Source organism: Coptis chinensis, chromosome 6 (genome assembly GCF_015680905.1).
Source record: "Coptis chinensis isolate HL-2020 chromosome 6, ASM1568090v1, whole genome shotgun sequence".
NCBI lineage: Eukaryota > Viridiplantae > Streptophyta > Magnoliopsida > Ranunculales > Ranunculaceae > Coptis > Coptis chinensis.
The window spans coordinates 49,407,172-49,429,410 of NC_141461.1; the positions used below are offsets into that span (position 1 = coordinate 49,407,172).

General features: G+C 39.8%; 1 protein-coding gene and 1 non-coding gene across 2 annotated transcripts; both read left to right on the forward strand.

Annotated features, from left to right (window-relative positions):
- Positions 1 to 16,145: 16,145 nt before the first annotated feature.
- On the forward strand, positions 16,146 to 16,249 carry LOC147493394 (small nucleolar RNA R71). Its single transcript, XR_015200470.1, has one exon. It is a non-coding gene; the product is annotated as a small nucleolar RNA R71 (small nucleolar RNA).
- Positions 16,250 to 21,493: 5,244 nt separating this feature from the next.
- LOC147493395 (uncharacterized) lies at positions 21,494 to 21,979 on the forward strand. Its single transcript, XM_086567846.1, has one exon. It carries the CDS (start codon positions 21,494 to 21,496, stop codon positions 21,977 to 21,979), a length of 486 nt encoding a protein of 161 aa, XP_086423972.1.
- The last annotated feature ends 260 nt before the right edge of the window (positions 21,980 to 22,239 follow it).

Here is a 22,239-nt window from a genome sequence, read left to right on the forward strand (position 1 = left end):
TTTTGGGCCCATCCAGGTTCGATCCAAATGGCTAAGACTTTTAACCAAAATTTTCTCATGGATTGTACGGATAGGACAAACAAGTATCGTTTCAAGTTGTTAGAGATTGCAGGAGTGACATCGACCAATATGACTTTCACTGCATGCCATGTGTTAATGGAAAAGGAAAAAGAGTATGACTACATTTGGGCATTGGAAAGGTTTCGAGAGATACTCATGCTTGAAGTTCCAGTGTTGATTGTGACTGATAGGGAGCTAGCTTTGAAGAATGCGGCCGATATAGTCTTTCCAAATGCAAAGAAGCATTTGTGTCAATGGCACATTTCCTAATGTGTCTTGAAAATGGGAAAAAATATTCTTAGTGACGAGCAAAACTGTCACACCCCGAATTTCGACAGAATTCGGAAAAACATTATTTGTCCCCGACTCTTCGATCTCCGAGGTGTGACGCACTCTCCACTCCCAAAAGCCCATAAACAGTTTAAAATATGCGGATAATTAAAACCAATAAAAATTTTAACTTAAACAAAGTCCTCTTCATTATAAAACAATTTACAAATGAAAATGCAAATAATATTATCTCAACTGAAAATCTATATCATCTCAAGGGAAAACAAAACACAACCTGAGATGCAATGCTAACGCAAACCACAAGCAGCAACCAATCTTCTTCATCACTAAACCTGTCAAGACTTATCAACTATGTTCATTTAATGAACACACCCGATAAGCAAACATGCAAATCGGGTCAGCATTATAAACAATGCTGGTGTGAGTAGCCCTAAAATACAAATATACTTATACATATATATACACAATCCATACGGCAGTTAGTTCCTCCACCGAGGCGCCTTAACTTACAACGACTAATGTAACATCCTTAAGCATAATAATTAAGGCAGGTAGTTCCTCCACTGAGGCGCCTTAACTTCCCACTAACCACACAACAAACTATACACATAATAAATAAGGCAGATAGTTCCTCCATCGAGACGCCTTAAGTTCTAACTAAACTATAACCAGTCAAGCATATTATATACTTACCTCATTCCATGCTCAATTACAGAGTGGGCCATCTCTGCACAAGTAATTAGTTTGACCCACCCTTCTGCAAAACCATATACAATCATCTATCTAAAGATACATCATTAACCAACATATTACCATAATTATATTAATTCAGGCTTTCTTTGCGTGTCCCTAAAATCACGTCGTATCTATGTCTTACCTAGTTTCCCTGGCTACCACAATCGCATAAACCCAACGAACATGTACATCCACATGCCTCCCCTTACATAATGAGCCACTCCATGCGTAACCACCTCGAGCGGGATGCCGCGACACCGTAAATCCTCACACGGAAGCCAAATCTATGTAAGCACCGCCACTATTCGGCATAAAATATATTAGCGATCATCGTTCTATTTTTGCGTAACGGAATAATCAAGCCACTATTCGGTTTCGCGGGAGGGCCATTCAGCTTTTCTTGAAGCGCCCGGAAGGGCCGCCCGCGCCATTCAGATTAAACAAACGCCGTAAGAAGGGCGCCGAAGGCCATTCAGATTAAGATAAAGCGCCGGAAGGGCCAATCACATGAGTTGTGGTAGTCGGGTTCTAGGATTTTGGATTACGTGTAATTTATTCAGGTGTCATACATTAATGACTCATAAACATTTCTACTATATCACGTGCGGTCAATTACCTTATTGCACTAAGCCATAATATCTAGAAACATCTCAATTATATCTCATAGTCACTTTTCATTCTTTCACGTGCCAATATATTATTGCACTACACCACACTCCCGTGGGCAAATATTCACCAATACTATATTAGCATCTCACATATAAAATAATGGAGTGTATATACATTTCTCCAAGATATCGCATTAATATAACTATCCCAGCATATTATATCATGTCACGTGTCAAAATACACAACATCAATGTCAAATATTTCTTAGATAATGACCACCAAATTATACAAGCTTCCACAGCATTTTATTACTATATGTGTCCATATAATATACACATAAAACGTAGTACAAATAAACAGTCCACAGTCCACAATCAAAGCCCAATATATATATGCTTTACACACTACTCACATCAAATCTAAATTAGATAATGACCAACCACGTTATATAATATCGACAATATTTTATTACTATATTTGTCCATATAAACAAACATGTGAAAAACTGGAAAAGTCAACATTCACAGTCAAAGGTCAACAGTCAAAGTCAACGGTCAAAGATCAACACATCATGGTCAAGGTCAAACTCAACATGTCATGGTCAAAGTCAAACTGTCATTGTCAAAGTCACAGGTGAAAGTCAACCGTCCATGGTCAAAGGTCAAAGTCAACCGTCAAAGTCAACGGTCGATGGTCAAAGTCAAACTATCGTTTCCATGTTCGGCGGGTTCATGGTCATAGCCATGGTTCATGGCTAAGGTCCCGTGTGCATGGCTCGTGGGCTCATGACAAGGTAATGATTAGGACCCCTAACCGCCAAAGCCCAACCTTAGAACCGAAAGTCTAAACACTGAAAGACACAAATAGATCTATTTTAAGTCCAATGGACTGGTCCCAAGCTGATAAACGTAAAATGAATAGTCTACCTACGTAATGAACTACGAATTCTCAACGTAAGTAAACTAAACTTTTTACTTGATTCTCTCTTGTTTATCAAAGAATTATTCTACTCTCAACCAATTGAGATATAGGGGAGTAGATAGAGTTCGTTCCACTCCTAGTGCTCTAGCATGGATGTTTTCTAATCTAACTAGTCGTTTTTAAGTCTATGAGAGTTTTACGAAGGGAAATTAGACTACGATGCAACTACCCACAAGATGCAACTAGTCGCTTATCAGTCAACTAAGGGAATGCTACGTTGATTCTATGATAAGGAGTTAGAGGGGGGATTGATTCCACCTTAACTCAACTTAATCCACTAACGATTTACCGTCAGTAATCCGAATTGAATGCTTCTCAGAACAATTGGTTATTCCTAATCCCTAATTATACATGGCATTTCTACCAATTCATAACTAGCATGTGAACAATTAAACCCATTCTCATGGTGAACTAATCATTTCTAGAGTGGAATAGAAAAATCGCGACGACTCTACGATAATCGAATCAAGCTTTCATCAAGGCTTCACACCCCTCTAATGGAGGTTTAGCCTTGAATCATTCCATAATCATTTCCATTTATATTAAAACTAAACATAATATAAAGCATTGAAATTTATTTAATTAAACAATAATGAAATCTAATTTAATGACTAAATTGAACTAAGGACATAAATTGAAATTAGATCTAGAATTGGAATTGACAAAATCGAAATGGATAAAGAATACTACTTTATTGATCTAATCAAATGAAGAACAAGATTCAAGGTTTAATCTAATGAAATGAATTAGATATTGAAACTATACTTAATCAAAAACAATTAAATAAAACTAGATCTAGAAGCTATTTTAATGGCTACTTTCTATTCTAAGCTAACTATTATTTTCTAACCACTGGCTACCATTAATGAAGAGCTAAGCTTTTTGTTTTATACATCCAGATCCAAAATTCGTGCATGGGCTGGAGCCAGGGGTTGGGGGAGAGAATCGGGCCCAAAACCCAATTCTTTCGATCAAAAGGCCTCTTCAGCTGCAGTTGACTTCCACAGACTTTTCGTCCACTTCTGCTCCTCTGATTGGGTCAAGGCTTGGACCATTACAAAGCTCTTTCCGAGCCGGTCGTTTTGACATAAGGTATGCCCAATTCGGAGGTCCGAGTCCAAAGATACGGCTTTTCGGAAGTTCTCACGACTTTTGCTCCTCAGATCTCGCTAAAGTGGTACATTTCGCACATAATGGACTTTGAAGCCCGAAATGCATAAAACGCGTAATCAGTGTTAACTCTTACTTATTATTCACATAATTGGTCCGACAAGATGATTATTAAGGGTTAAAACTACAGTTTTGGGCTCTTATCAAACCACCCCAAAAAAAGATTTTGCTTGTCCTCAAGCAAATATGAGAAATTAGAATAAGTGACCAAAAATGGAGTTCTAACTACTCGTTTACTGAGTCGCGATTGCATTGACCATATGCAACAAGGCCTTAAACCACTAGGAATTCCCCTAGTGGACGAAGTTATAACCTCGTGAGAGTTTTTCCAAGTGAAGGTACTCACAAACTTCATCTATACTACAACGACTAAGAAATAAAACTATTGTTTCCTTTATTCATGCTCAACTATCTATACATCTCTCTAGCGATTACATAAGAATAACCTACAAAACCCTAAGTTAATATATGCATAATAATCGATCATCTACAATAAACATATATACAATGAGTAGTACTATCAAATGTTAGCAGGTTTGTTTAGAACTTCGGAATAAGCGTCCTTAAATAGGTTCTCACAATAATAGTCAAGAAACAACACTGATTTTTTGCACTCAAGTTTTCGCTACTCCAAAGGTACAGTGGTACACACTTTACCCACAATCTCAATGACAACAAGGAAGTTCGGGTCAATCAAACACATCTGCCACTTTACTATCACACTAACCTATTCCTAATCGAGCTAGAGGTCTTTATTAGGTGTTACGGGGGATTAGGAGATGGTTTAAGAAGGAAGGAAATGGATATTCAAAAGGACAAGTCCGAGATAATGAGTCTTCAGATTATGTAACTTAGAGAAAACCTTGTTATTTTCTTTTCTTTTCTATACTTTGTTTCCATCCTTAGCCATATTTTTCTTTTTCTTTTTTTCTTTTGACTTTTTATTTTTATTTTTTTTTGGAGTTTTTTATTTTATTTCTATTTTTCTTTTTCTTTGGATGGAAACTTCTTTTCTTTATTTTTCTGAAGCAAGTAACAATTTTTGTTTACCACTGTGTTTTTCTCTTCTTCTTTCTTCACTCATTCTATTCTGGGACTTATTCTAAATGGGTAGGTTGATTTATTCTTTTTTTTTTATTTTGTTTTGTTTTGTAACAGGGTAAAGGAATTGTGGTGTATGGAAGGCTAAAAGAACAGCTCGAGAGTGGTGACTACGGAAAATAATTCATAGGTTTGAATTTCTGGCTATATCGATCCAAAGAGCGCCTAAATTCTCACTTAGGATATGGTTTAGTGATCAAGCAAGTGGACGGTGATTTCTCTATCCGGATTTTACTTCTCCCTTGTGTCATTTCTCAAATGTTTCAGCTTCATATAAGGCTTTTAGGCTATATTCTCACAGATTTGTAGAATAAGTACTCTAGCCTAGATTTTAAACTTATCGCTAACAATCATAGATACTCACATAATATATTTATAGATAGATGCAAAGATTATTACCCACGATTAACCTAAGTTTCTAACAATTATTCTCGATGCAACAACTATGTGAGACTTCTAGATTGTTAAGAGCATGGAGAAAGAAAACAATACCAATATTCCTAAGTGTATAGCATAAACTTATTTATTTATATTTTTAAATTTTGAAATTTTAACTCGAAAACAAATGCATATTATATATATCTATATCCTAACAGATGTCTTAATTACACGTGATTCTATGCCCCCCAAACAAGAAGCATGCTTTGTCCTCAAAGCATTGTAAATAAAGAGGGTAGGAAAAATACCATGAAGTAGCGTGGAAATCTCGTAAACATCCGCAAAACAATGTTAGAACGCATACTAATATAGGAAATAAAACGACACAACTCTATAAGAGTTCCACCCATTATGGGGTTAACATAATTAAATTGCTTGGGACATAAGCAGACACTAATGTAAAACTAAAACTTACCTCCACTCCTTCGTTGTTATTCGCCATTCGCCATCCTCTACTTCTATAAAGAAGTGAGGTTCCTTCAGCGCCCCGCCATGCTATGATAATTTGCGTGCTTCACGCCATTTATCATCTATGGTTGCTAACCTATTAAGTGCCACTTGGTCCGATGGGGTGTAGGGTGCAACTGGTGAGGTCAGATCCGCCACCCATCCCAAGTCATTGCACGGAAAGATCGGATAATACTATTGGTGGGTCGACCGTGTCTACCTTAATCCAATCCGCGGAAACGTGTACAAAAACAGGAAAGAAACATAGCATAATACGCGGAAATTAGAACAGGCATAAGAAGGTACTTATGCCTCATAGTATAGGCTCGCGGCTAAACCAGACATCAAAGTCCGGGAAGGTCATAATAACCGGCGCCCATTGGCTAAAGCAAGGAAAACGCCGCAAAGTGGCGCCATTCACGTAAGAAAACGCCATTCCCTAAAATGTTTAGCATTATCCAAAAACATAACCAGTTCCTATGTTCATGGACAGCTAATAAGGGCAACGTTATAGTCCCCTTGGTCCTCAATACGGAAAATGCCTCGCCCATAAGCCTCGCGGCAAAGACTCATAGGTGTAGACATGCATATTATCGAATCTAATAGCACCATGGGTCTTGTATCTCGGGCCGGCATAGGAAGTCCAAGAACAAAGGCTAGCAAGAACCCGTAATCTCCATTGGTTCATCGTCAATGTTGATGGAGAACACTTGTTCTCCATCCGGGTCTCAAAGAAAATGCAGCTTATTATAAAAATAAGATGCAAGTGCCGGAGAATAAAGTTCACCGGTCTTACCATAAGAGGTTCCCACCAACATATGTGATCACCTCGCTAAAACCAAGCACCGTAAGTAATGCTTTGGAACAAATCTTCGAAAGATCGTTCGGTATCAATATTGAGATGTCATCTCTAAATTACGCTTTGGAATAGCTGCGAATGATCCGAAACTACGCCAAAACCGAAAATTTCTAGTCCAGAGAAAGCCGGGCGCTGGCGCTTAGGGCTGGCGTATTTTGGAATTCATTTTGTATTTTGGAATTCCAAGAACTTACGCTGGTCGGAAACTTGACGTAGGGCGCTGGGCCTCGACCAAATTTTTTCTCGACAGACCAGGGGCTGAAGGCCTTTAACTGGGCTGGCGCTACCTCGAAGGCGAATTGCGAAAATGAAGTCGTAAACGGGAATCGCGGGGTTTGAAGGGTGAGTGATGGAGTTTAGGTGTAATGTGAGTTGTGAGGATAGATTGTATCAAGTTTATATAGGCTTAAAGTTGCTCGAATGGATCGGAAAGTTGCCAAAACTAATTTCGGCAGTTCGAAATCCTAAAATCTCCAAACTCAAAACGGAAACAACTCATATCCCGGATTCTAATTCAAACCCAAGATTCTTATTTGGATATTATGACTGAATGTACCTATTTAATCTAGATTTCATCCTACAATGATTCTCAATCATAGATATGCCTATACGCCATATTTTCACCTTTACTCCGCAAGAAATTCTAACACTAGGGTTTTTATAAAAATAAAGCGTGAATGATCAAACCACCCCCAAACAAGTTTGGAAGGTGGGATTAATATGAAACAAGCACACAAACTGAAAATAACCCCTTATATTAAAATTTTCATTCTGAGTATCACTACAAAATCCACATTATCAAATAAAAATTACATTACAATAAAACAACAACAAAAGTAAATAAAACAACAACTACTAAACATAAATAACTACCACTATCACTCCTCATCCTTCTAAACACCTCGCCATCGGTGGCGGAGGGCAGCTACCGGTGGTGGCTCCTCGAGCTCCGTATAGTCAGCAGCAGTAGTCGCCCTCCGCCGACGACGCCATGCCTAGTAGCCGTGGTCCCTCGAGGCGAGTCCGATGAGGTGGGAAGCGCTAGCATCTCTACTCTAAACCGATTGGGCTTCCATCCAGCCTCGCTTCCCCATCTCTCTCATCCTCCTCCGGGCGGAGCTCGGAAGTTGTGGTGAATGGAGGCCTGTCGAGTCCGAGGTCTGCAGACAGAGTGTTGAGTGAACGCGATGCCCCTATGTAGCATAGTCATGCGCCAAAGATCGACCAACACCTCCGGAAGGCATCCAGATCAAAAGTGCCATCCTCCTCATCCTCCTCCCGACTCATCCTCATCTACCCTCCTCCGTCCTCCTCAGCTGTTCCCCTATCCTCGGCAATTTCCGTGACTTGTTGGACACACTCCCCTATAGATACGCTGGTTCCCGTAAGGTGGTAATGTAAATCCTCGAAGCCGGAGTTGCCTTCATCTTCAACATGATCTTAGTGATAAGCAATGTGAAGAGGTGCCAACGATCGTCCAACCTCGATCGATCATGTTCAAGAAAACTCCGTGATACGTAAATCGTGACTTCCGCCTCCTCGAGTATCCATAGACGCGGAGGCAGGTCGACCGATGTCACCAACCTTGTCCTTTTCAGACATTCGACCAATCCATCGGGTCAGTGAGCCGTTGGTTGGTCCTCGAGAAGCCCGGCGCACAATGGGAGTTTGATTGTAGCCCCATTGATGATAGTGAACGCCCATCAACGGCTCAACCCCACAAACCTGGGGCCTCAGAAAACGCAGATTCAGATTGATTCTAGGCGAATGCCTAGAATCTAGAACCAACAAAATTTCAGAGTCAACTCCTCTTCTTCTTCACCAAAACAAAAATCCCACCTCCAACTCCGGGTGTGTAGAACCGCCTGACCAAGTCTTCATGGTAGAAGTCTTCGGTCGAAGTACCGAGACTATTCCAGCCTCTACTAGCCATTTCGCCACCGTAAAAAACTAAACGGGCTAAAATGGGGCGGTGAAAATCTGCCCCGATAATAACGGCGTTGAGCCATTTAGAGTTTGATTACGGTTTGGGGTTAAAAGAGGTGTGGTAGTGGTGGTTTTACTTTGACCGAATTTGAAGAACAGTGGAGGTGGTGGAGTGGTGGCGGCAGCACCAAGTGGTTTGATTTTTTCGGGTGGTTTTTCGAGTTTTAAATTGGTGGAGTTTGTTTTGATTGGTGTTTGCAAACAAAATGGGGGTTTGGATTTGCTTTTTGGCGTGGGTTTTTAGTTTTTTTTTATTTTTGCTTTTCTAGGTTTTGAGGTTGTTAATGGCGGTGGAAGATGAAGAACGCGATGAACTGAACTGAAAAGGTAAGAAAGAAAAGGCTTCCATGGGCGGCTGGTGGGCTGAAGTGGGCTCCAAGCCCAAAATCAAAATTTTCGATTTTTCGATTTTTTCGCTAATTTCAAATCAAAATTCCCGCCAAGCTATCGGGTCCGATATTTATGAATGAGATATGGAAATGATCAGGAGAGAATTTCCTATCCAATGATCCATAAAACACTCTATTCCGACTTCGGATGACATATGAGATAGTGGAAAACGCCCGAAGCGTGCATGACGAAGTTATGCGAACTAATGAACTCTAAATTAATAGATCATGTCAATCCGAATCGTAATACAATAAAACGCCTAAGCAACTCTAGTGGGACATAAAACATTTAGTAATGAAAACATTTAACACCCCACCCCCAAACAAATTTTTACGGGTGAAGCTTTTAGAAAATTTGTTTTAGCATTGGTCTTTTAAAGTCGATTCCCGAGACTTCATAGATTATTATGTTTATGTTTTATTTTTTTTTTTATTTTAGTTTTAGAAGGAAAACAATAAGCAATAAAGACATAATTCACACCATAGAGAAACATGACTCAAAAAAACCGGTGAAAACATGCAAGAGTGGAAAACGGAACTATGTGAACCGTGGACTTAGGATCCGGTACTTGAAAACCACACACTCCATGTGGAGGGCCCTGTTACCTTAATGGTGCACTCACCAATATATTGGAATGAAAGGAAATGCACCAACACAGAAATTTGAGTCGCTTATAGTCGATACTCAAGACTTTATCTAAAAACATATGTATGAACATGCATTGATCATATATCAACAAACCAAATAGTTAGTGGATCATTCCATAAATAAATATCAGAGGAAACATATCCAAACACAATGAAACACCAAGATTTCCTACCATAAAAAGCCTAGTGGAATCCAAACGGTCGGATAACCCTATTGTGTAACCTATCATGCACCTTATTTTTCATTTTGAATGAGTGGGTGTTCTAGTAAATAAGTGTGGAAAAGTGAATGGAATGGTGGAGAATATGGTAGATATGGATAAGTTTTAGAAAGACAGCTTGTACAACAATGAGGATGTGGTTTTAGCATCGAACTCATTCATTGTGTGTGTAGTGGACTGCCTCAATTTTGAAAATGAAGGTGTCACAAAGTTTGTCCTTCAAGTATCCGCTTTGTTAGAGGATTTAAAAAATTATAGAGCAATGTAAGAAACAACGGGGATCGAGTGCAAACTCGGGTTCCTTTGAAAGGGTGGAAGGAGGGGAATCGAGGTGGATGTTGTGCTAGTTAGTTCTTGATAGGGTGAATTGTCACCTAAGAAAGAAACTCATCAAATTCCTCATCTAGATCGGGTCATATCCACATTACTATGGTAGTCCTCTACGCCTTTGAGAAAGTCATCTATCCCATCCCTCATCAATAACATGTGTATCGACTCAGTGTAGGAAAAGAAAATATTGAGTCCGACTTTCCAAAGGAAAGAATTTTGGGCATATGACTATCGTGGAACGTTGTTGAAATAATCTCGAAAGCAAAGCTCTCGATCATGCTAACCTCTCCATCCATAGACGAATCGGGCGTGGTCCTTTGTTTTAAAAACATTGACTTCAACAGCAAGATGGCCAAAAGACATGGACATTGAACCATCACGGCAATTAATGAGCGCATCAAGATCGCTTGCCAAGAAAGGATTCTAAAATGATCTGACAGAGTCGGATTAGCGACCTCAGATCGAGGACTACAAAATCAGTAGGATAGTAGAAAAATCCGAACTTTTACCAACACATTTTCACTACACCCTTAGGATACTTAATAGAGACCGATCGCCTAATTGCAACGCCATTTTAGTGGGTTGCATTTTGTCTAGACCCATTTGTCTATACAAATAAAATGGGAGTAAGTTAACACTAGCCCCCGTGTCCAATAACGCTGTCGTCGGGGATAGGAATCTCCTAAGGTGCATTGTACAAAAGAGGGATCTCACGAGGGTCCTTGTACTTAACAATTCCATTATGTTCGATAAGGTGGGAATTGTTCGCTAAAAAGAGGTCCTTTGGCATATATTTGTCAAGAAAGTAGTACAATTCCTTAAGAAAGTTCTAGCATGATGGTGGTAGCTTTTTAATAGCCTGAGGAAGGAAGGTTTATAGTTAGATTCTTAAAACATCCACATGATGTTACAATTTGTATATAGTTAACATGGCGATTTTGTGGAAGGTTTATAGTTAGCAAAGCAATACGTAACTGAACGAATTACATTACAATAAAGACAACAAAAGTAAATAAAACAACAACTACTAAACATAAATAACTACCACTATCACTCCTCATCCTTCTAAACACCTCGCCATCGTGGCGGAGGGCACCTGATCCGTGGTGGCTCTCGAGCTCCATGAGGGTCCAAAGAGTAGCCGGCCCTCCGCCGACGACGCCATGCCTAGCGGTTGTGTCCTCGAGGCGAGTCCGTATGAGGTGGGAAGCGCATAGCATCTCTACTCTAAACCGACTGGCTTCCATCAGCCCTTTCCCAACTCCTCTCTCATCCTCCCTCCGCGGAGCTCGAAGTTGTGGTGAATGGAGTTCTGCCGAAGTCCGGAGGTCTGCGACAGTGTTGAGTGAACGATGCCCCTATGTAGCATAGTCATGCGTTTCAAAGATCGCACCAACACCTCTGGAAGGCATCCGTGATCAAAGCCAGTGCCATCCTCCTCATCCTCCTCCGACTCATCCTCATCTACTCCTCCGCCGTCCCTCACTTTGTTCCTATCCCCGGGCAATTTCCAGACTTGTTGGACACACTCCCTATAGATACGCGGGTTCCCCGGTGGTAATGTAAATCCTCCTCGCCGGAGTTGCCTTCATCTTCAACATGATCTTAGTGATAAGCAAGAAGAAGAGGTGCAAACGATCGTCCGAACCTCCGATCATGTTCAAGAAAACTCGGGATACAGAAATCGTGATTCGCTCTCGAGTATCCATAGGGCGGAGGCAGGTCGGACCGATGTCACCGACCTTGTCCTCGCGGCCTAGGACATTCCGACTAATCCATCGGGTCAAAATACTGGTTGGTCCTCGAGAAGTTCGGGCGCCACAACGGGAGTTTGGATTGTAGCTCCTATTGATGACAATGCGCCCATCAACGGCTCAACCCGTCAAACCGGGGCTCTGTGAAAACCAAGATTCAGATTGATTCTAGGCGAATGCCTAGAATCTCAGCCACCAAACCCGTAGTCAACTCCCTCCTCTTCTTCTTCACCAAAACAAAATCCGACTCCCCTCCAACTCCGGTGTTGTAGAACCGTCGACCAAGTCTTCATGGTAGAAGTCTTCGGTCGAAAGTACCGAAGACTATTCCAATCTTTACTAGCCATTCGGCCACCGTGAAAACGCGGTAAAATGGTCTACGTGAAAATCTGCTCCCAGATAATATCTGCGGCGTTGAGCCATTTAGAGTTTGATTACGGTTTGGGGTTTGTAGAGGGTGTGGTAGTGGTGGTTTTTTTTGACCGACTTGAAGAACAGTGGAGGTGGTGGAGTGGTGGCGGCGGCAATTCAAGTGGTTTGATTTTTCGGTGGTTTTTCGAGTTTTAAATTGGTGGAGTTTGTTTTGATTGGTGTTTGCAAACAAAAATGGGGTTTGGATTTGCTTTTTGGCGTTTTTTTTTTAGTTTCTTTTTATTTTTGCTTTTCTAGGTTTGGAGGTTGTTAATGGCGTGGAAAATGAAGAACGCCGATGAATCAGCTGAAAAGGTAAGAGAGCGCTTCTTCCATGGGCGCTGCAGTGGGCGCTGAAGTTCAGCCCAAGCCCAAAATCAAAATTTTCGATTTTTTTCGATTTTTTCAAGGAATTTCAAATCAAAATTCCCGCCGTTACGGTCCGATATTTGCGAATGAGATATGGAAATGATCAGGAGAGAATTTCCTATCCAATGATCCATAAAACACTCTATTCCGACTTCGGATGACATATGAGATAGTGGGAAACGCCTCGAAGCGTGCATGACGTAAGTTATCTTAACGAATGAACTCTAAATTAATAGATCATGTCAATCCGAATCGTAATACAATAAAACGCCTAAGCAACTCTAGTGGGACATAAAACATTTAGTATTTGAAACATTTAACACACCCACTTTAAAACAATTTTTACAACGGCTTAGAAAATTTGTTTTAGCAAATGGTCTTTTAAAGTCGATTCGAGACTTCATAGATTACTATGTTTATTTTATTTTTTTTTTTTATTTTAGTTTTAGAAGGAAAAAAACAATAAGCAATAAAGACATAATTCACACCATAGAGAAACATGACTCAAAAATCCGAGAAAAACATGCAAGAGTGGAAAAACATGAACTATGTGAGGAAGTGGACTTAGGATCCGATTACTTATGACCACACACTCCATAGGGAGGGCCCGGTTACCTTAATGGTGCACTCACCAATATATTGGAATGAAAGGAAATGCACCAACACAGAAATTTGAGTCGTTTATAGTCGATACTCAAGACTTTATCTAAAAACATATGTATGAACATGCAGAGTTGATCATATATCAACAACCTAAATAGTTGTGGATCATTCCATAAATAAATATCGGAGGAAACATATCCAAACACAATGAAACACCAAGATTTCCTAAAATTACGACCTAGTGGAATCCAAACGAAGTCGGATAACCCTATTGTGTAACCTATCATGCACCTTATTTTTCATTTTTGAATGAGTGGGTGTTCTAGTAAATAAGTGTGGAAAAGTGAATGGTTGTGGAGAATATGGTAGATATGGATAAGTTTTAGAAAGAGCTTGTACACAATGAGGATGTGGTTTTAGCATCGAACTCATTCATTGTGTGTGTAGGACTGTCTCAATTTTGAAAATGAAGGTGTCACAAAGTTTGTCCTTCCCAAGATCCGCTTGTTAGAGGATTTAAGAAATTATAGAGCACGTAAGAAAGAAACAAGGATCGAAAGTGCAAACTCGGGTTCCTTTGAAAGGGTGGAAGGAGGGGAATCGAGGTGGATGTTGTGCTAGTTAGTTCTTGATAGGGTGAATTGTCACCTACCAAGAAACTCATCAAATTCCTCATCTAGATTGGTCATATCCACATTACTATGGTAGTCCTCTACGCCTTTGAGAAAGTCATCTATCCCATCCTCGCCAATAACATGTGTATCGACTAGTGTAGGAAAGAAAATATTGAGTCCGACTTTCCAAAGGAAAGAATTTTGGGCATATGACTATCGTGGAACGTGTTGTTGAAATAATCTCGAGCAAAGCTCGATCATGCTAACCTCTCCATCCATAGATCTAATCGGGTAATGCGGTCCTTTGTTTTAAAAACATTGACTTCAAAGCAAGATGGCCAAAAGACATGGACATTGAACCATCACGCAATTAATGAGCGATTGGCAGTTGCCAAGAAAGGACGCTTCTAAAATGATCGGGACAGTCGTTAGCTTAACTTACTGTGATCGAGGACTACAAAATCAGCCGGATAGTAGAAATCCTGAACTTTTACCAACACATTTTCGACTACACCCTTAGGATACTTAATAGACCGATCGCCTAATTGCAACGCCATTTTAGTGGGTTGCATTTTGTCTAGACCTATTTGTCTATACAAAAATAAAATGGGAGTAAGTTAACACTAGCCCCCGTGTCTAATAACGGGTCGTCAGATAGGAATCTCCTAAGGTGCATTGTACAATAGGATCTAATTGTGGTCCTTGTACTTAACAATTCCATTATGTTCAGATAAGGTTGGGAATTGTTCTCGTTAAAAGCGTGCCTTTTGGTATATTTGTCTTTACGCCTAGTAGTACACAATTCCTTAAGAAACTTAGCATGATGTGGTAGCTTTTAATAGCTTCGAGGAAGGGAAGGTTTATAGTTAGATTCTTAAAACATCCCTAATCTCCTCATAATTTGTATCCTTAGTTAACATGGCTAATTTTTGTGGAAACGGTGGTTTCGTCGATATTTAGCAATGGTATCACCGGATGTTTAACCGCGTGGCTTTTTGTTTCTTAAGTTGTGTCAGAACGGGACCTCTACGGTGGTAGGCTCTTCAGTTTCTATTTCAAGATCTAGTAATATAGCAGTGTAGGGTTGGTGGGGGTAACTATAGGCATAGTTACTTTGTTATCAACAACCACTTAATCGGAGAGTGGTGATGGCATTTATCTCACCTACATTTTCAAATTCATTACTAGTATTATCCGTTACCTCAAAAGGCTGGTTTGTTGTTTTAGGATTAGGTATTGCGCACTGAAACACACCTTTGGTTTGGGCTTTATCTCGAGCCAACCGTTGGGTTAAATTAGTTACGGATTGTAGAAGCCGCTGGTTGGATTGAGCCATGGTTTGGAAAGTTTTGGCTCACTTGTATAAAGGTGTCAAGACGATCCTACCATTGTGTGGGTGTAGTGGTCACGGGTGGTGTTATCGAACTATTTCCGTGAATTATTTATTGGTGGATTTTGATAGTTATTATTTACCTAACGATACCTCTATTAGCATTATAATTATTATAATTACCTTGACCTTGTGCTTGACCTTTGTCGAGGTTGCACTTGGTTGTTATAATTATTAAAATTACCCCGACCCGCCCTTTGTCAGAGTGGGGCTTGGTTAAAGCTTTTCGCGAGGGCCTAACATATTGATGATTGTACCCCTCGAGGTGTGACGTTTTGGTTATTTCTCCAACCAAAGTTGGGATTTTGTCTCCAAAGGGTTAGGTTCACTATTAATGGAACAAGCCCTGTTCATAGGCTATAGGATGATTGATGGCGGGGATGCTCGGGGCTCAACAGAAACTACATGGATTTGAATTTACATTCATAACGGGATTGGCTTTTGTTGTACGTAAATGGCATCTACCTTTTTTGTGAGGGATTCAATTAGAGTTTTAAACTCGGGATCCGATTTAACCTCAAACATACCGGGTAGCCTTTAATGTGGAAGAAGAACTAGCGGAGCGGGAGTAATCGCCACTACCCCCATTATTATTACGCTTTAGTTTGGTCCTCTAAAAATTTATAAGCCTCCCGAGGCTCCTTTGTTTAAGAAACTACCCCCATTCATTATGTCAAGGACTTCTTTATGGTGATGTTGAAGTCCTTTGAAAAGGCAACGAACTAACGGTCTTTAAGCTAAGTTATGATGTGGACACTCTATAAGCAGATCGGTGAAACGATTCCAAGCCTCCAAAAATGTTTCATGAGGATTTTGTCGAAAGAAATGAATCTTAGAAAGCATCTCATCCGCCTTTTTAGGGGTGGGTAAAATGTTCCATAAACAGGTGAACAAGTTTAGCCCACGAGTCCACGTAATTAGGGCTTTGGGCAGGCGCTTAACCAAGACGCCGCCTTTATCGGCTAAGGTGAAAGGGAATACCCTTTAATTTAATTTGTTCAACCAACCGGAGGATGGTGGAATGTTGTTAGGACTTGTTCAATCCTAACGATATATCTTTGGTAAGGTTTTTCATGGTCTAAACCATGAAAACGGGTAACAAATTAAAATATTTGGAGGGATTCTCAAATCCCCACCGGGTTTGCTAGAACGATGCAAGATTTTGGGGCTATCGCCAAGGCTTTGTAGAAGTCCGGAGAGGAGTCTCTCTTTCTTCCCCATTATATCGGTGGTGTGTGTGGAATAGTAGCTAGAGGTGTAGTGTGTGGTATACTAGATAGACTTGATTGTTGATGTTGTTGTGTATTTACGCTCGTGTTTTGTATGCGACCGGACCTTTAATCTCATGCAAGACTAAGTCGAGCTTAACTACAATACATGCAACACTCCAAACAATTTCGATATACTAGTATAAACCTCTAACGAGGGAGACGCGAGGTGTGGAAGAAAGGAATACCTGATTGCGGCCCTTGCTTCGCTTTTTATGAATAGCGTCTTGTTTACGCGTTGTTCAGTGTATATAAGAGAATAGAACATTGAAAAAACTTGACAACTCGGGTTCAAATCAAACCGCGGGAAATCCGGAAATTCGAGAGGAAGCGGCGCTGGCGCTTCTATCTTCTCGGGCGTGGCGCAAGGCCAAGGCAAAGTCGAAGCTCGATGAAGATAGCGCTGGTCGCGCTCTCTTTGCTGGGCGCTTCTTGTATAAACGGAGAAGTCCAAGAAGATAGCGAGGGTCGCTCTCTTTTGGCTGGGCCATGCTTTCTCGAATTTTTCCAAAACTGAAAACGGCAACCACCGATGAATCAAACAAGGGTGGGTGGGAAAATGGGACTTAAAAATTACTAATTCTATTATGAAAACAATGATAAAGTGCAACATCCCGCAAATGGCGTTTATTTGATAAACGTGAAATGAATAGTCTACCTAACGTAATGAACTATGAATTCTCAACGTAAGTAAACTAAACTTTTACTTGATTCTCTCTTGTTTATCAAAAAGAATTATTCTACTCTCAACAAATTGAGATATGGGGAGTAGATAGAGTTCGCTCCACTCCTAGTGCTCTAGCATGGATGTTTTCTAATCTAACTAGTCGCTTTTAAGTCTATGAGAGTTTTTATAAGGGAAATTAGACTACGATGCAACTACCCACAAGATGCAACTAGTCGCTTTATCACCAACTAAGGGAATGCTACGTTGATTCTATGATAAGGAGTTAGAGGGGGATTGATTCCACCTTAACTCAACTTAATCCACTAACGATTTAATCGTCAGAATCCGAATTGAATCGCGCAGTAACAATTGGTTATTCCTAATCCCTAATTATACATGGCATTTCTACCAATTCATAACTAGCATGTGAACAATTAAACCCATTCTCATGGTGAACTAATCATTTCTAGAGTGGAATAGAAAATACTTAATTTTAATTTTAACGATAATCGGAATCAAGCTTTCATCAAGGCTTCACAACCCCTCTAATGGAGGTTTAGCCTTGAATCATTCCAAGAATCATTTCCATTTATATTAAAACTAAACATAATATAAAGCATTGAAATTTATTTAATTAAACAATAATGAAATCTAATTTAATGACTAAATTGAACTAAGGACATAAATTGAAATTAGATCTAGAATTGGAATTGACAAAATCGAAATGGATAAAGAATACTACTTTATTGATCTAATCAAATGAAGAACAAGATTCAAGGTTTAATCTAATGAAATGAATTAGATATTGAAACTATACTTAATCAAAAACAATTAAATAAAACTAGATCTAGAAGCTATTTTAATGGCTACTTTCTATTCTAAGCTAACTATTATTTTCTAACCACTGGCTACCATTAATGAAGAGCTAAGCTTTTGTTTTATACATCCAGATCCAAAATTCGTGCATGGGCTTGGAGCCGGGGTTTGGGCGCAGAATCGTGCCCAAACCCAATTCTTTCAAATTCAAAAGGCCTCTTCAGCTGCAGTTGACTTCCACAGACTTTTCGTCCACTTCTGCTCCTCTGATTGGGTCAAGGCTTGACCATTACAAAGCTCTTTCCGAGCCGGTCGTTTTGACATAAGGTATGCCCAATTCCGAGGTCCGAGTCCAAAGATAACGGCTTTCGAAGTTTCAACGACTTTTGCCCTCGTGATCTCGCTAAAGTGGTACATTTCTCACATAATGGACTTTGAAGCCCGAAATGCATAAAAACGCTGCGAATCAGTGTTAACTCTTACTTATTATTCACATAATTGGTCCGACAAGATGATTATTAAGGGTTAAAACTACAGTTTTGGGCTCTTATCACAAGCAATAATAGAAACGGCCCAAAACAGTTAAGTGGATTCGGCCCAAAAACGTTAATATAAACTGGTCCACAAAACAAAGGCTAAAAAGAATTGGTCCAACACAAAACTGATGTGGTCCGGCCCACTTAAAACAAAATAAGATCGGGCCCAAACAAAATAACCAAGGCCCAAAACTAAAACAAAAAGGAACTGGCCCAAGTAGCTAACTGGTTCAGCCCAAGGCCTAACCACAGCTACAGTGTCATCTCCTTCACCAATTCTCCTCCACCACCTCCAAAATCCGGCCACCACCATCGGCCACCATCCCTCACTTCATCAAATCGGTTTCACTCATAAACAAAAACCAAACACTTTTAATAAAAACAAAACCCCCAAATCATTAAATCCCTAACTCCTTCAAAACTAGATCTAATAAAAATCGACCTCCATTAAAGCTTGTTTGCAAGCTTCCAACCGCCACCATTTTCAGCCTTCACACTCTCAAACACTACCCCATCATCATCAAATCAACAATCCACATAGAATCACCACCTAAACCCACCAAAACAACAACCTAATAAAAGTGAGGGCCTCCATTAACGCACTTCAACAACGCGTTCAACAAACACCACCCAATCCGCATTCAATCCCCACTAACCTTCAACATTCAAACATACCTTAATAACCAACACCCATTCAAAACACAACAACCCAAAAACAGCTCAACCACCGGGCGCCATTAACGCCTCCAACCAAGCTTTGGCAACCCCTACCGACAACCCACAACCATCCTCACTACCACCAAACATTATCCCATCAAAAATCAAACGAAAAGTCACAACAAAATCGATATTACTCTCTCGTCGGACGACCTCGCCGCTTATTGACGTCTGTGGTCAAGCTTTCGACCCGACATCAACCAACGATTCAAACCAATTAAAACATCCTAGTTCAACCCCACAAGAAATCAAAAGAGTATAACAGAGAAAACAAGGAAAATGACGATTTTCTAATGGGCTTTTAATCGCCCTTAACGCACATAAAGCTTGGGCGGTTAAAACTCAATTTCGATTTCGAAGTTTTAACAACAACAATGCGCCCGAATAATGAACAGTAAAATTTAATGAAAACCATAAGTTGATTGAAATAGCAAAATAGCTACTCACTGTATGAACAAATTTCGACCTAATTCTCCTAGCCCGATTCGTCGCGCTCCACCCTCCAGAAATCCAACTTTCATCTCTGCCTCCATTTTCATTATTTTATTCTTTTATGAACCCTATTTTCTAGAAAAATGTGTTTATATACTTGGGTCTGAAACCCAAGCCCAACACCGACTCGGGCCCAAACCAGGCCCACGTATCCCGAGTCCGGTCCGACGAATTTTTAAAATAAATAATTAATTAATTAATAAATAGAAAAATATGTATTTAAAAATACGGGCGTTACAAAAACATAAATAAACTTTGTGCCATGTGGACTAATGTGGTAAAGTCAAAGACACAGGAGGGTTTTTTGAGAAAGTTTGCTTCTATAGAATTAGCTTTTAAAGACTATCTTGTGCTCATCCAATATTTGCGTAGAACATGGTTGCCTTACAAAGAAGCATTTGTTGCTTACTGGATAGACCAACAAAAGCACTATGGAAACACTACGACGAATAGGGTGGAAGGATTACATGCTCAACTGAAGTCGAGCTTGAAGGGAACATGCAAACATGATTTTCTTGGAATGTGGAAATTGATCCATCCAGTTATCAATATTGAGATGAGCAAAATTAGAGCCTCTTTTTAGAGGAGTTTAACTAGATTTCAGCACGAGCACAATGACGAGTTTTTTAGTGAGCTTAGAGGATTTATTTCAAAGAGAGCTTTAGATTTGATTTTGGAAGAGATGATACGTATAGATGTTATAGGGGTAGATGATAGTGTTTGTGACCACACTTTGCGTACTTCACACGGTTTGCCGTGTGCGCATGAGCTAGTGATACTCAAACAAAAAGGGTGCAGAATACCTCTTTATGAAATTAATGAATTTTGGAAAAAGTTGTCTATTGAACCGAGAGCCAGTGATCCCATTGGTGTTGATTACAAACCAGCTATGGATTTATTTATTCAAAGACTAGGATCGACTTCTGAAGACCAGCAGAGATCTATGATAAAGATGCTCATGGAACTTGCAACGCCTGAAAGTTCATCATTGGAGCCACCAAAGGAGGATGCTACACTAAAAGGCCGTCCTAAGGGCAGTACTAAGAAGAGGCCAACAAAAGAAGAGTGGTCAACTACCCGAGATCTGTCATGGTTTGAGTACCCTCCAGATGCTCCACCCGTGACTCCACAATCCATAACGAAGCCCAAGGCCAAACCATTTGTTCCAAAGAGGAAGAAACCAAATTTTGATGTTGGTTGCTCCATTAATGAAATTGAACATCCTCCAGATGCTCCACCCGTGACTCCACAATCTATAACAAAGCCCAAGGCCAAACCATATGTTTCAAAGAGGAAGAAACAAAATGTTGATGTTGGTTGCTCTATTAATGAAATTGAGCATCCTCCAGATGCTCCACCTGTGACTCTATAATCTATAACGAAGCCCAAGGCCAAACCATATGTTTCAAAGGGGAAGAAGAAATTGAGTTTTGATGTCAGTTGCTCCATTGCTCAATCTGGATATAAAATGTGTTTTCCGCGTGAATTGCTATAGTTTATTGTTGGTTTTGAAGACCTCATTGGTGATGAAAATTGTGGTTTCAGGGCTCTCTGCTTGGCTTTGGGAAGAAAAGAAACCGACTGGTTTTAGATGAGACAAGAGTTATTAAGTGAGTTAATATCAAATGAGGAATATTATGTGAGGATATTTTCCCAGGAAGCTGTTGATAGATTAAATAAAAGGATAAGGAAAAAGAAGAGAACTCGTGCCAAGAGGAACAAATGGATGGATATGCCTATTATTGGGTATTTGTTTGCGTCGAGATTTGACGTTGTGCTTGTACAGTTCTCTACATCATATTGTTATACCTTTTTCCCTATGAGATCCCTAGTGGATCTAAATAATGTTAATGTGCTTGGGATCGGTTATGTTAATAGTAATCATTACATTAAACTAGATTTGGAAGATGGTTGCCCAATTCCAAAAATAGTGTTGTTTTGGAGCAGGAATAGTCTAGAAATAGCAAAAGGCTGGGAAATTCTAGTGAAAACCCGTGTGGAGGCATTCCAAGGGTTGAATGTTCAAGGGATTGCTCAAGCGGAGGCTTTCGAAGGAGATCCAATTTTTGTCGATTAGTGTAGTTGGGCAAATAGATGTTTGAAATATTTTATACTTTTACAGAGGATACATGAAGAAACATTTTTTGCGATGAAAAGTTTTTGTAAAGACTTTGATAGAATGGAATTGAGTTTCTTATATATTTTGGAACCAAACATTTTACACATTTTAATTTTGATGTTTCGACTTTCATTGTTTACATGTATTGGTCTGAAATATTTTGCCAAAATTTCAAATTAGTTAGAGTTTTAATTTTGATCAAAACTAACCTAAAAATA